This window comes from Bombina bombina, chromosome 1 (genome assembly GCF_027579735.1).
Source record: "Bombina bombina isolate aBomBom1 chromosome 1, aBomBom1.pri, whole genome shotgun sequence".
NCBI lineage: Eukaryota > Metazoa > Chordata > Amphibia > Anura > Bombinatoridae > Bombina > Bombina bombina.
In genome coordinates, this window is record NC_069499.1 from 1,550,143,934 (window position 1) to 1,550,157,697 (window position 13,764).

At 40.8% G+C, this 13,764-nt stretch overlaps 1 protein-coding gene across 1 annotated transcript in view; it reads right to left on the minus strand.

Annotated features, from left to right (window-relative positions):
* The window catches only part of CASKIN2 (CASK interacting protein 2), a 121,693-nt gene that overhangs the window by 38,290 nt on the left and 69,639 nt on the right, over positions 1-13,764 (minus strand). Inside the window, exons 6-10 of the mRNA XM_053709015.1 lie at positions 3,102-3,197; positions 2,011-2,141; positions 1,807-1,915; positions 1,534-1,642; positions 139-233 (exon numbers count right to left, since the gene is read on the minus strand). Coding sequence (XP_053564990.1) covers positions 139-233; positions 1,534-1,642; positions 1,807-1,915; positions 2,011-2,141; positions 3,102-3,197 — 540 coding nt within the window. The remainder of the gene's footprint in view (positions 1-138; positions 234-1,533; positions 1,643-1,806; positions 1,916-2,010; positions 2,142-3,101; positions 3,198-13,764) is intronic.

Sequence of the window (13,764 nt, forward strand, 5' to 3'; positions counted from 1 at the left end):
ATTATGGTAAGATTGTATTGTTATGCTGCCTCTTGAAAGACTGTAATATAATGCAACTTATTTTGTTATAATAATATAATCAGACAAAACGTAAATGGAAAAACGAAGATAACAAGAAGATAATTTAAGTGCTGTCACCGTTATCAAGTCTCCAGCTCGGATATTTAGGGCAGTTGGATCGTGAGCGTTCCAAAAATCTTTTAAGGCACGAACTTTCAGGATTCCAGAAGCCTCTGTGTGGTGAGAAACTGAATCAGGAACAGAGTTGTGTAGCGCAACCTGACCTACTACATTTTGTTCAAAATCATTCCTGCACTTCATAATTCCTCAGTTTATCAATCTGCTTAAATTTATAATACAAAAGTACAGCTCCCTGCTATTCTTCCATAAAAGTTCCTTCTAGTGTCTAACTACTCAGCACTGCATTTTCCCATTGTCAGCCCTATCCAAACTGCCCAGTGTCTGTAATTCTCGCTTTATTCTCTGGAAATCATTTACTAAAAAAATGGAGGTTAGAAGACAGAGTGAACGTCTCATCGCCCCTACCAGGCTTCCACTGAAAACTCACCATAACTTTTTCCTCAGTTTTTAATCTGGGAAGTTCTATGAACGCTTTCACTACTATTTCATAGAAACGTATATATATATGAAATGAATCAAAACCACCAAGTCTGCCTATATTTCCCTGACGCATAGACTTCATTCTTAGAATAGCATTATATATACCAGGCCTTACAACCATTTTGGAAGCCTTTTGTAAGAATCAACAACTTTTCTATAAAGTATTTCTTAATTATTATTAAACTTACTAGCCTCCAACATGAGATCATCACCCACCCCTTGATCTCTTGTGGCTCTTTGTAAAAAGTCTCAAGTTTAGAAGTTTTCTATCATATATACTCCATCACTTCTCTTATATAAACTATTCATATTAATGTTATGAAGTTCTTGTATGTTTTGTGTTTTAGACCAAGTACCATTTTAGTAGCCCTCCTGTGAGCATTTTTTTTTTTTTTTTTACATCCTTCTGGATATATGGTCTCCAGAACTGAACATAATATTCAAGATTAAGCTTAGCTCTTGATCTAAAGTGGCATACGAACATGCTGAACTGCTGTATTACTTAATAACTTCAAATAGGATGAAATAATAATTCCCAAGTCCATGTTGTTATTTTGTTGCTGTCAGTAAAAGCCATACTGTAGAGTCAAAACAGGCCCAAAATCTGAGCCCTGAAGCACACCACAAGTGACACACCCTCCTATACATGCAATTATCTACTCTACCTCACACATTGTTCACTAGTGATTATACCCGTCATCATGTCTAACCAGGAAATATTGCGTTTCTCTTTACTGGACCTTCCCAGGGCCTTCCTTCCCTCTTACACTGTAATTCCAGCAGACAAATAATGTCTTAACCTGTAGAGCCTTCTCCAAACCTCTTGGAAGAACTTCTGCCCCTCACTATGCCTCATGCCCCCTATCAGTTTCTCCCCATCATTACGTTTATTTACGGAGCCACAACCGTTACCTCTCAAAAGCTGCTTGATGTCAGTGCTTGCGTGCGTAGTGGTGAACTGGTTGACAATATCCAGAGCAGTCTGATTGTAAGTGTTTCGAATATTGACATCAATTCCATTCTGTGAATTGAAAGAAGATGTAGATAACATTACAAACAGGGTCAACCAAACCCTGCTATAATATAAATGGGTACAGTTGTGATGGGCTCCTTATATTACATTGTACCATAGTTTAGGATATCTATCTCATCCCCTAGTAGTTTTGCCCTCATTCCACCCCTCACCTCTATCAGCAGCTTTACCACCTCAGTTTTGCCACACAAAGCTGCTTCGTGAAGGGCAGTGCCCATCTTTGTCAGTCGGTTAATCTCAATGCCAGATTCCAGGAGCAACCTAAGAAAAATGCAATTAACACACCTACTGTATATGGGGGGTCCATGATAATGAGAGCTAAAAGCAGGCTCATGTGTCCATTACTTGTCACCTACCTGATGACTTCACGGTGCCCATTCTTGGCTGCTAAGTGCAGGGGGGTGATAAAATTGGGGTCAGTGGGGTCCTTGGAGATACCCTCCAAGAGTGATACACAAAGATGACTGTTCAATAGCAACTGCACCACCTGATGGTAAAGAGTGTAACATGCGATAAGAACAAAGAGATAGAAGAAGAGATAGAAGAAGAGAGCAGAGAGAGAGAGAGAGAGAGAGAGAGAGAGAGAGAGACAGAGACAGAGAGAGAGAAAGAAAGAGAGCGATAGAGCGAGCAGAGAGAAAGAAAGCAATAGAGAGAGAAGGAGAAAGAAAGAGCGAGAGAAAGAAAGAGCGAGAGAGAGAAAGAAAGAGCAAGAGAGAGAGAGAGAAAGAAAGAGCAAGAGAGAGAGAGAGAAAGAAAGAGCGAGAGAGAGAGAGAGAGAAAGAAAGAGCGAGAGAGAGTGAGAGAGAGAGAGAGAGAGTGTGAGAGAGAGAGAGAGAGTGTGAGAGAGAGAGAGAGAGAGAGAGCGAGAGAGAGCGCGAGAGAGAAAGAAAGAGCGAGAGAGAGCGCGAGAGAGAAAGAAAGAGCGAGAGAGAGAGAGAGAGAGAGAGAGAGAGAGAGAGAGAGAAAGAAAGAGCGAGAGCGCGAGAGAGAGAAAGAAAGAGCGAGAGCGCGAGAGAGAGAAAGAAAGAGCGAGAGAGCACAAGAGAGAAAGAGAGCACAAGAGAGAAAGAGAGCACAAGAGAGAAAGAGAGCACAAGAGAGAAAGAGAGCACAAGAGAGAAAGAGAGCACAAGAGAGAAAGAGAGCGAGAGCGCGAGACAGAGAGAGCGCGAGACAGAGAGAGCGCGAGACAGAGAGAGCGCGAGACAGAGAGAGCGCGAGACAGAGAGAGCGCGAGACAGAGAGAGCGCGAGACAGAGAGAGCGCAAGACAGAGAGAGCGCGAGACAGAGACACAAAATATACTAAAAGGCAGGAGAGAGTATAAACACAAGAGAAATATGTTAGCAACGGAAGAGAAAGATGAGAAGAGAGACAAAGAAAAGAGTCAAAAGAAACATTGAAAGCTCCACATCTGAAATAAATTAGATGTCCAGTTATGTTACCTTCACTCTCCCAAATTCGCATGCCAGATCCAGTGGGGTTTTCCTGGCCTTGTTGACATGACAGGGGTTTGACTGGTGCTGTAGGAGGGTCTCAGACTGAAGAGCAGCAGGTCAGGGAACCACAAGTGCATAAGATGAAAGCAGTGGGGGAATCACAAGTCATAAGGAGACAGTAAACTATTGTGCATATGAAAGAGCATTAAAGGGACATTAAACACTTTCAGATGGTAACTTCAAATAATAAATTGTATATATAAATATAAAAACAACTCTGCAATATACTTTCATTATTTATTTTGTCTCCTTTTCCTGTAATTCCAATCTGAAATTATGAACTTTTCAGTTCCTGTTAGAAATGGAAGTGCAGAACACTGTTATATTCCACAAAGCCATTGGCTGCACACTCTAGTGACCTATTTATAGCTGTCCCTAATTGGCCACAGCAGAGAAGGTAACCTAAGTTACAACATGGCAGCTCCCACTGATTTATAGACACTAAAACTTTATTTTGTCATTACTTAAGCAGCTAATGCAACTTTAACAAATACATCTACATGTTATTCTCAAACTAATCTTTTCTTTGATGTATCATTCTATCTAGTATTTATTTATTTATTGTTTAATGTCCATTTAATGAGAGCATAGTAACAGCACTAACTCTCCCATTTAACATCTTAACAATAACGTTGCATAAAAAAGTTTGAGCTACCTACATCTGAGAATAAAGATAACCACACCATGAGACACAGCATACTGCACCCCAAGTCACATACAAACTATCTACCACATATGTTAAAGGGACCATCTAGTCAAAAATAAACTTTCATGATTCAAATAGGGAATGTAATTGTCCAATTTACTTTTATCACCAATTTTGCTTTGTTCTCTTGGTATTCTTAGTTGAAAGCTAAACCTAGGAGGTTCATATGCTAATTTCTTAGACCTTTAAGGCCGCCTCTAATCTGACAGTTTTTCACCACTAGAAGGCTTTAGTTCATGTGTTTCATATAGATAAAATTGAGCTCATGCACGTGAATTTACCGTGGAGTGAGCACTGATTGGCTAAAATGCAAGTCTGTCAAAAGAAACTGAAATAAGGGGGCAGTTTGCTGAGGCTTAGATACAAGGTAATTACAGAGGTAAAACGTGTATTAGTATAACAGTGTTGGTTATGCAAAACTGGGGAATGGGTAATAAAAGGATTATTTATCTTTTTAAACAACAACAATTCAGGTGTTGACTGTCCCTTTAAGAGTGTTTTTTCTCTAAATATGCATAGTATACATCAGTAGTGCTTTGTACAAGGACACACACCTTGAATGTCCCTTAAGCTTTGTATATCTTATCTCTGCTGAGTGATCAAGTAATAAAATGTGTAGCATGTAGGATTGGGGGGGGGGACCTCCTACACTACAGAAATTAAAAATAAATAAATTCCCTAAACTGCCAGTAACTAAGATGGTGGTGACCAGTGGGGGGGGGGGGGGGGGAAGAGTGCTGTTTGGGAGGGATCAGGAGGTGGGAGGTGCCAGGAGGGAGGGCATTTTTGCAGATCCCACTTTTCAGGATATTTGACAAGTGCTGATTGGCTGTTACATACGCAGTTACTGTTTGCTGGCAGCAGATGGCGCTCCACCATAACTCCCCCATCTCCACTATCGTCTTTGCCTCCGCTTGGGGGTGGATGCCAGAGGATCTAGGATCAGCGCAGTGCCCCGCTGATCCTCTGGCATCCACCCATATTGAACCTCAGGAATGACATTTACAAGGGGGGCTTTGCCCTCCTTCAACCCACCAGATGGAGGCAAAAAAAATAGTGAAGATGTGGGAGTTACTGTTTGCTGGCAGCAAATGGCACTCCACTGTAACTGCATATGTAACAACCAATTAGCGCTTGTCAAATATCCTGCTGAGTGGGAGCTGCAAAAATGCCCTCCCTCCTGGCACATCCCACCCCCTTCCATCCATCTACTGAAGAACGCCAAGTGTGATCTGCAAAAATGCAGAGGGAGGGTAATCCCTACATTAGGGCAAATATTAACCTTCCAAGCTACCTGATAAACCCCTTCACTGCCAAAAGTGTCAGTGTGTGGTCTTCTAATTGCCAAAAAAACAATGCAAGTCTACTGTTTCTGAACAAAGGGGGACCCCAGAGAAACTTTTACAACCATTTCTCTTATGACTGCAGTAGTTGTGTGTAAATAATATCAGTTAGAAACCCAAAGTTTGAGAAAAAGTTAGATATTTATATGACAAAATAGTGTCATCAAATATACCATAATGGCCCTAGATCAATAGCTTGTGTTGTCTATTTTAAAAATATATATAGTTTTGAAATAAAAAAAAAACAAAAGCTCTATATACACACACATTATATATATATATATATATATATATATATATATATATATATATATATATATATACACATATATATATATATATATATATATATATATATATATATATATATATCAGAAATAAGGACGCACTCTCCGGGTCTTGCAGTATATTAAATTAATATACTGCAAGACCCGGAGAGTGCGTCCTTATTTCTGCTATATTGTTCACTTTTGATGCACCCCGGGCAAACTACAGATTTGTATAGTGTGTGCAGAGCTCTGAGACTTTATATATGTATATACAGGGGGAATACAAAAGTTGAAAAACACAAAAGTGTGGACATAGGCTTACCTGTGTACCTATGTATAAAGAATGTAGAATATACAATGTAATTGACTAAATGAAAGTACATTACAAAAAATTCTGATAATGTGTTAAGAATCCAGAGTCCACATTTAGTCCAGAATTAAACAGGTTGAAGTGCATTATCATTTTCATTTCAAAGGTTTTTCTTTCCATGGTGTTTTTGAAGTTGCCTCTGAGAATTTTGATTTTGAGGTTTTGGATGGAGTGTTCAGGTTGGGTGAAATGGTGACCAACAGGGGTGCAGTATTTTGTTTCACAGTGGTTTTTGATTGAGTGTCTGTGTAAGTTCATCCGAAGGTGCAGTTTTTGGCTTGTTTCTCCAATATAGCATCCCACTTCACATGCAGTGCAATGTATCATGTATACCACATTTGCAGATATACATGAATATGCCCCTTTAATGTTATAGGATTTATTATTGTGATTTGCTGTGCACACACAAATCACAATAATAAATCCTATAACATTAAAGGGGCATATTCATGTATATCTGCAAATGTGGTATACATGATGCATTGCACTGCATGTGAAGTGGGATGCTATATTGGAGAAACAAGCCAAAAACTGCACCTTCGGATGAACTTACACAGACACTCAATCAAAAACCACTGTGAAACAAAATACTGCACCCCTGTTGGTCACCATTTCACCCAACCTGAAAACTCCATCCAAAACCTCAAAATCAAAATTCTCAGAGGCAACTTAAAAAACACCATGGAAAGAAAAACCTTTGAAATGAAAATGATAATGCACTTCAACCTGTTTAATTCTGGACTAAATGTGGACTCTGGATTCTTAACACATTATCAGAATTTTTTGTAATGTACTTTCATTTAGTCAATTACATTGTATATTCCACATTCTTTATACATAGGTACACAGGTAAGCCTATGTCCACATATTTGTGTTTTTTAACTTTTGTATTCCCCCTGTATATACAATTTCACATCTTTATAGATATTGATTCAATGTTGATATATAACTTTATGTCAGTATATGCTCTATGTATAGCTATATATTTCCCCTGTCTGTTCTCCTACACTGGACACTGTCTGCCTGTTACCTAAGCCCCCCTCATGATTTTTACGACACCTCCTCCTCTCCCTGCACTTTCTGTCTTCTTAGCTATTCTGTGTTTTAAGATATAATGTGTAAATTCCATTGAATTGGTCAGTATTGCTTCAGACTTGATAAAGGAAGGAACTCTTCCAAAAGCTTGTCAACTTATAAATGTATAGTAAGTCCAATAAAAAGGTATCATTGCTCAATGCAATATGCTTGTTATTTTGATATCTAAATTTCTGGACTAACACAGCTACTCCAATCAACGTGTCATATACATATATATATATATATATATATATATATATATATATATATATATATATATATATATATATATATATATATACACATATATACATATATACATATATATATATATATATATATATATATATATATACACACATACACACACATACATACATACACACTAGGGTGTTTAATTTTTCCAAAGATGTGATTTTCATATGACTTTGCTTACGGCCCGAGTCTCAGTGATGTTTCAGATATATATGCCAAATTTCAAGAAGATTGGATAATATTTAGGGGTTGCACACATTGATCACTTTCATCACAAACTAGTGAAATTTCTAACATTGAAGTGCTTTACTTTTAGTTTTTATTTACCATCACAAGGAAATGAAAGAAACACTTTCGGATGCTGCTAAATCTACCAGTACTAAACTACAGGAAGTGTGGAGGAAAGCAAATATCCCTGTTAAGACGGAGGAGAATATCCGTGCTGGTATACAGAAGCTGTACAAAGAATACCAAAATATGGGTAAAGAGATATTGAGAAACACGGATAAAGCAAATGTGAAACGGCAGATTTGGAAAGGTGATCTCGTCGAGTTATTTGACATTTCCCGGAAAAATGTGATGGACATGAATAGCGTATTACAAGAAGATAAAGAATTTCTTAGGTCACAAAGAGAAGATCGTATGAGTTCGTCAATGAGTGGAGTAGACAAGGTTTTCGCCTCGAAAATAAGAGCTAAGTGTACAAAAGAAGAAAAAAAAGATTCATTTAAGAAAAAACATTACATTCAGGATCCCAGGGGCACTGCATCAAGCAACGTGGATGGCAAAGGCAATATATGCACTTAAAATTGTCCTCTTCACTAAACAGTTGAATATTCCTCAACGACAATTGGAAGGAATGAAACGGGTTGCACATTTTGTCAGCCTCATATATGTTCGCTTTTGGCATGAGGCAATTGTAAGTCGATGGGCTCCAAAGAGTGATTTGGATATGCTACGGCTTCTGAGCACTTACGCAGATGCAGGCGTCAAAAAATGTGCTCTCACAGTTGCTAAGAGACACCTTTGGTATCTGTCAGAAACAAACGTAGGACTGACTTTTTTGGACAACCGTATTACTCAGGCTGTTTAGGAAAATATGACTAAAAATTTAGAAACCAAACCTGCAAAAAAAAAAAGGAAGTGAAACGATTAGAGGGTAAAAACAGAATTTATGCTTACCTGATAAATTACTTTCTCCAACGGTGTGTCCGGTCCACGGCGTCATCCTTACTTGTGGGAATATCTCTTCCCCAACAGGAAATGGCAAAGAGTCCCAGCAAAGCTGGCCATATAGTCCCTCCTAGGCTCCGCCCACCCCAGTCATTCGACCGACGGACAGGAGGAAAAAATAGGAGAAACCATATGGTACCGTGGTGACTGTAGTTAGAGAAAATAATTCATCAGACCTGATTAAAAAACCAGGGCGGGCCGTGGACCGGACACACCGTTGGAGAAAGTAATTTATCAGGTAAGCATAAATTCTGTTTTCTCCAACATTGGTGTGTCCGGTCCACGGCGTCATCCTTACTTGTGGGAACCAATACCAAAGCTTTAGGACACGGATGAAGGGAGGGAGCAAATCAGGTTACCTAAACGGAAGGCACCACGGCTTGCAAAACCTTTCTCCCAAAAATAGCCTCCGAAGAAGCAAAAGTATCAAATTTGTAAAATTTGGCAAAAGTGTGCAGTGAAGACCAAGTCGCTGCCTTACATATCTGATCAACAGAATCCTCGTTCTTGAAGGCCCATGTGGAAGCCACAGCCCTAGTGGAGTGAGCTGTGATTCTTTCAGGAGGCTGCCGTCCGGCAGTCTCGTAAGCCAATCGGATGATGCTTTTAAGCCAAAAAGAAAGAGAGGTAGAAGTCGCTTTTTGGCCTCTCCTTTTACCAGAATAGACGACAAACAGAGAAGATGTTTGTCTGAAATCTTTTGTAGCTTCTAAATAGAATTTTAGAGCATGGACTACGTCCAAATTGTGTAACAAACGTTCCTTCTTTGAAACTGGATTCGGACACAAAGAAGGTACAACTATCTCCTGGTTAATATTTTTGTTAGAAACAACCTTTGGAAGAAAACCAGGCTTAGTACGCAAAACCACCTTATCTGCATGGAACACCAGATAGGGCGGAGAACACTGCAGAGCAGATAACTCTGAAACTCTTCTAGCAGAAGAAATAGCAACCAAAAACAAAACTTTCCAAGATAACAACTTAATATCTATGGAATGTAGAGGTTCAAACGGAACCCCTTGAAGAACTGAAAGAACTAGATTTAAACTCCAGGGAGGAGTCAAAGGTCTGTAAACAGGCTTGATCCTAACCAGAGCCTGAACAAATGCTTGAACATCTGGCACAGCTGCCAGTCGTTTGTGTAGTAAGACAGATAAAGCAGAAATCTGTCCCTTTAGAGAACTCGCAGATAATCCTTTATCCAAACCTTCTTGCAGAAAGGAAAGAATCTTAGGAATTTTTATCTTATTCCATGGGAATCCCTTGGATTCACACCAGCAGATATATCTTTTCCATATTTTATGGTAAATCTTTCTAGTTACCGGTTTTCTGGCTTGAACCAGAGTATCTATCACAGAATCTGAAAACCCACGCTTTGATAGAATCAAGCGTTCAATCTCCAAGCCGTCAGCTGGAGGGAGACCAGATTTGGATGTTCGAATGGACCCTGAACAAGAAGGTCCTGTCTCAAAGGTAGCTTCCATGGTGGAACCGATGACATATTCACCAGGTCTGCATACCAAGTCCTGCGTGGCCACGCAGGAGCTATCAAGATCACCGAGGCCCTCTCCTGTTTGATCCTGGCTACCAGCCTGGGAATGAGAGGAAACGGTGGAAACACATAAGCTAGGTTGAAGGTCCAAGGCGCTACTAGTGCATCCACTAGAGTCGCCTTGGGATCCCTGGATCTGGACCCGTAGCAAGGAACCTTGAAGTTCTGACGAGACGCCATCAGATCCATGTCTGGAATGCCCCATAATTGAGTCAACTGGGCAAAGATCTCCGGGTGGAGTTCCCACTCCCCCGGATGGAATGTCTGACGACTCAGATAATCCGCTTCCCAGTTTTCCACACCTGGGATGTGAATCGCAGATAGGTGGCAGGAGTGATCCTCCGCCCATTGTATTATTTTGGTCACTTCTTTCATCGCCAGGGAACTCCTTGTTCCCCCCTGATGATTGATATACGCAACAGTCGTTATGTTGTCTGATTGGAATCTTATGAATCTGGCCTTTGCAAGCTGAGGCCAAGCCCTGAGAGCATTGAATATCGCTCTTAGTTCCAGAATGTTTATCGGGAGAAGAGACTCTTCCCGAGACCATAGTCCCTGAGCTTTCAGGGATTCCCAGACCGCGCCCCAGCCAACTAGACTGGCGTCGGTCGTGGCGATGACCCACTCTGGTCTGCGGAAGCTCATTCCCTGGGATAGGTGGTCCAGGGTTAGCCACCAACGGAGTGAATCTCTGGTCTTCTGATCTACTTGAATCACTGGAGACAAGTCTGTATAGTCCCCATTCCACTGTTTCAGCATGCACAGTTGTAATGGTCTTAGATGAATTCGCGCAGAAGGAACTATGTCCATTGCTGCAACCATCAACCCTACTACTTCCATGCACTGAGCTATGGAAGGACGTGGAACAGAATGAAGAACTTGACAAGCGCTTAGAAGTTTTGACTTTCTGACATCTGTCAGAAAAATTCTCATTTCAAAGGAATCTATTATTGTTCCCAAGAAGGGAACTCTTGTTGACGGAGACAGAGAACTTTTTTCTATGTTAACCTTCCATCCGTGAGATCTGAGAAAGGCCAGAACGATGTCTGTATGAGCCTTTGCTTTTGAAAGGGATGACGCTTGTATTAGAATGTCGTCCAAGTATGGTACTACTGCAATGCCCCTCGGTCTTAGAACCGCTAGAAGGGACCCTAGTACCTTTGTGAAAATCCTTGGAGCAGTGGCTAATCCGAATGGGAGGGCCACAAACTGGTAATGTTTGTCCAGAAAGGCGAACCTTAGGAACTGATGATGTTCTTTGTGGATAGGAATATGTAGGTACGCATCCTTTAGATCCACGGTAGTCATAAATTGACCTTCTTGGATAGTGGGTAGAATCGTTCGAATGGTTTCCATTTTGAACGATGGCACCCTGAGAAATTTGTTTAGGATCTTTAAATCCAGAATTGGTCTGAAGGTTCCCTCTTTTTTGGGAACTACGAACAGATTTGAGTAAAATCCCATTCCTTGTTCCGTCATTGGAACTGGGTGTATCACTCCCATCTTTAACAGGTCTTCTACACAATGTAAGAACGCCTGTCTCTTTATTTGGTTTGAGGATAAGTGAGACATGTGGAACCTTCCTCTTGGGGGTAGTTCCTTGAATTCCAGAAGATAACCCTGAGAAACTATTTCTAGCGTCCAGGGACCCTGAACATCTCTTGCCCAAGCCTGAGCAAAGAGAGAGAGTCTGCCCCCCACTAGATCCGGTCCCGGATCGGGGGCTACTCCTTCATGCTGTTTTGTTAGCAGTAGCAGGCTTCTTGGCCTGCTTACCCTTGTTCCAGCCTTGCATCGGTTTCCAGGCTGGTTTGGACTGTGAGGCATTACCCTCTTGCTTAGAGGATGCAGAATTAGAGGCCGGTCTGTTCCTGAAATTACGAAAGGAACGAAAATTAGACTTATTCTTGGCTTTGAAAGGCCTATCTTGTGGGAGGGCGTGGACCTTTCCCCCAGTGATGTCTGAGATAATCTCTTTCAATTCTGGCCCAAAGAGAGTTTTACCCTTGAAGGGGATGTTAAGCAATTTTGTCTTGGATGATACATCCGCTGACCAAGACTTTAGCCAAAGCGCTCTGCGCGCCACGATTGCAAACCCTGAATTTTTCGCCGCTAATCTAGCTAATTGCAAAGCGGCATCTAAAATAAAAGAGTTAGCCAACTTAAGTGCGTGAACTCTGTCCATAACCTCCTCATATGGAGTCTCTCTACTAAGCGACTTTTCTAGTTCCTCGAACCAGAACCACGCTGCTGTAGTGACAGGAACAATGCACGAAATGGGTTGTAGAAGGTAACCTTGCTGTACAAAAATCTTTTTAAGCAAACCCTCCAATTTTTTATCCATAGGATCTTTGAAAGCACAATTATCCTCGATAGGAATAGTAGTGCGCTTGTTTAGAGTAGAAACTGCCCCCTCGACCTTAGGGACTGTCTGCCATAAGTCCTTTCTGGGGTCGACCATAGGAAATAATTTCTTAAATATAGGAGGGGGACAAAAGGTATGCCGGGCTTCTCCCACTCTTTATTCACTATGTCCGCCACCCGCTTGGGTATAGGAAAAGCGTCGGGGTGCACCGGAACCTCTAGGAACTTGTCCATCTTGCATAATTTTTCTGGAATGACCAAGTTGTCACAATCATCCAGAGTAGATAACACCTCCTTAAGCAGTGCGCGGAGATGTTCTAATTTAAATTTCACAACATCAGGTTCAGCCTGTTGAGAAATTTTTTCTGAATCTGAAATTTCCCCATCTGACAAAATGTCCCTCATGGCCCCTTCAGATTGGTGTGAGGGTATGACAGAGCAATTATCATCAGCGCCCTCCTGCTCTTCAGTGTTTAAAACAGAGCAATCGCGCTTTCTATGATATGCAGGCATTTTGGATAAAATATTTGCTATGGAGTTATCCATTACAGTCGTCAATTGTTGCATGGTAATAAGCATTGGCGCGCTAGAAGTACTAGGGGCCTCCTGCGTGGGCAAAACTGGTATAGACACAGAAGGAGATGATGTAGAACCATGTCTACTCCCTTCATCTGATGAATCTTCTTGGGCAACTTCATTATCTGTGACAGTACTGTCCTTACATTGTTTGGACGCTATGGCACAATTATCACACAATTTTGAAGGGGGAGACACATTGACTTTCATACATATAGAACATAGCTTATCTGAAGGCACAGACATGTTAAACAGGCTTAAACTTGTCAATAAAGCACAAAAACCGTTTTAAAGCAAAACCGTTACTGTCTCTTTAAATTTTAAACAGAGCACACTTTATTACTGAATATGTGAAAAAATATGAAGGAATTGTTCAAAAATTACCAACATTTCACCACAGTGTCTTAAAGCATTAAAAGTATTGCATACCAATTTTCAGAGCTTTAACCCTTAAAATAACGAAACCGGAGCCGGTTACAGATTTAACCCCTATACAGTCCCAGCTGCTGTGACTTTACCAAGCCCAGAGGGGAATACGATACCAAATGACGCCTTCTAGGAACTTTTCCAACTACTTTCAGGTCCTCACACATGCATCTGCATGTCTTGCTCTCAAAAACAACTGCGCAGTAATGGCGCGAAAATGAGGCTCAGCCTACAACTGGGAAGGCCCTTCCTGACAGGAAAAGGTGTCTAACATAGTGCCTGACGTTAAAAAACGTTCCCCAAGTTTATAAGTGTGAATTATCAGCATAAACATGTATAAAATGTCCAAATAAAGCAATCGATTTTGCCCATAAAAGTGTCTACCAGTTTTATAGCCCATATTAAGCCCTTTATTCTGTTTGAGACTAAGAAAATGGC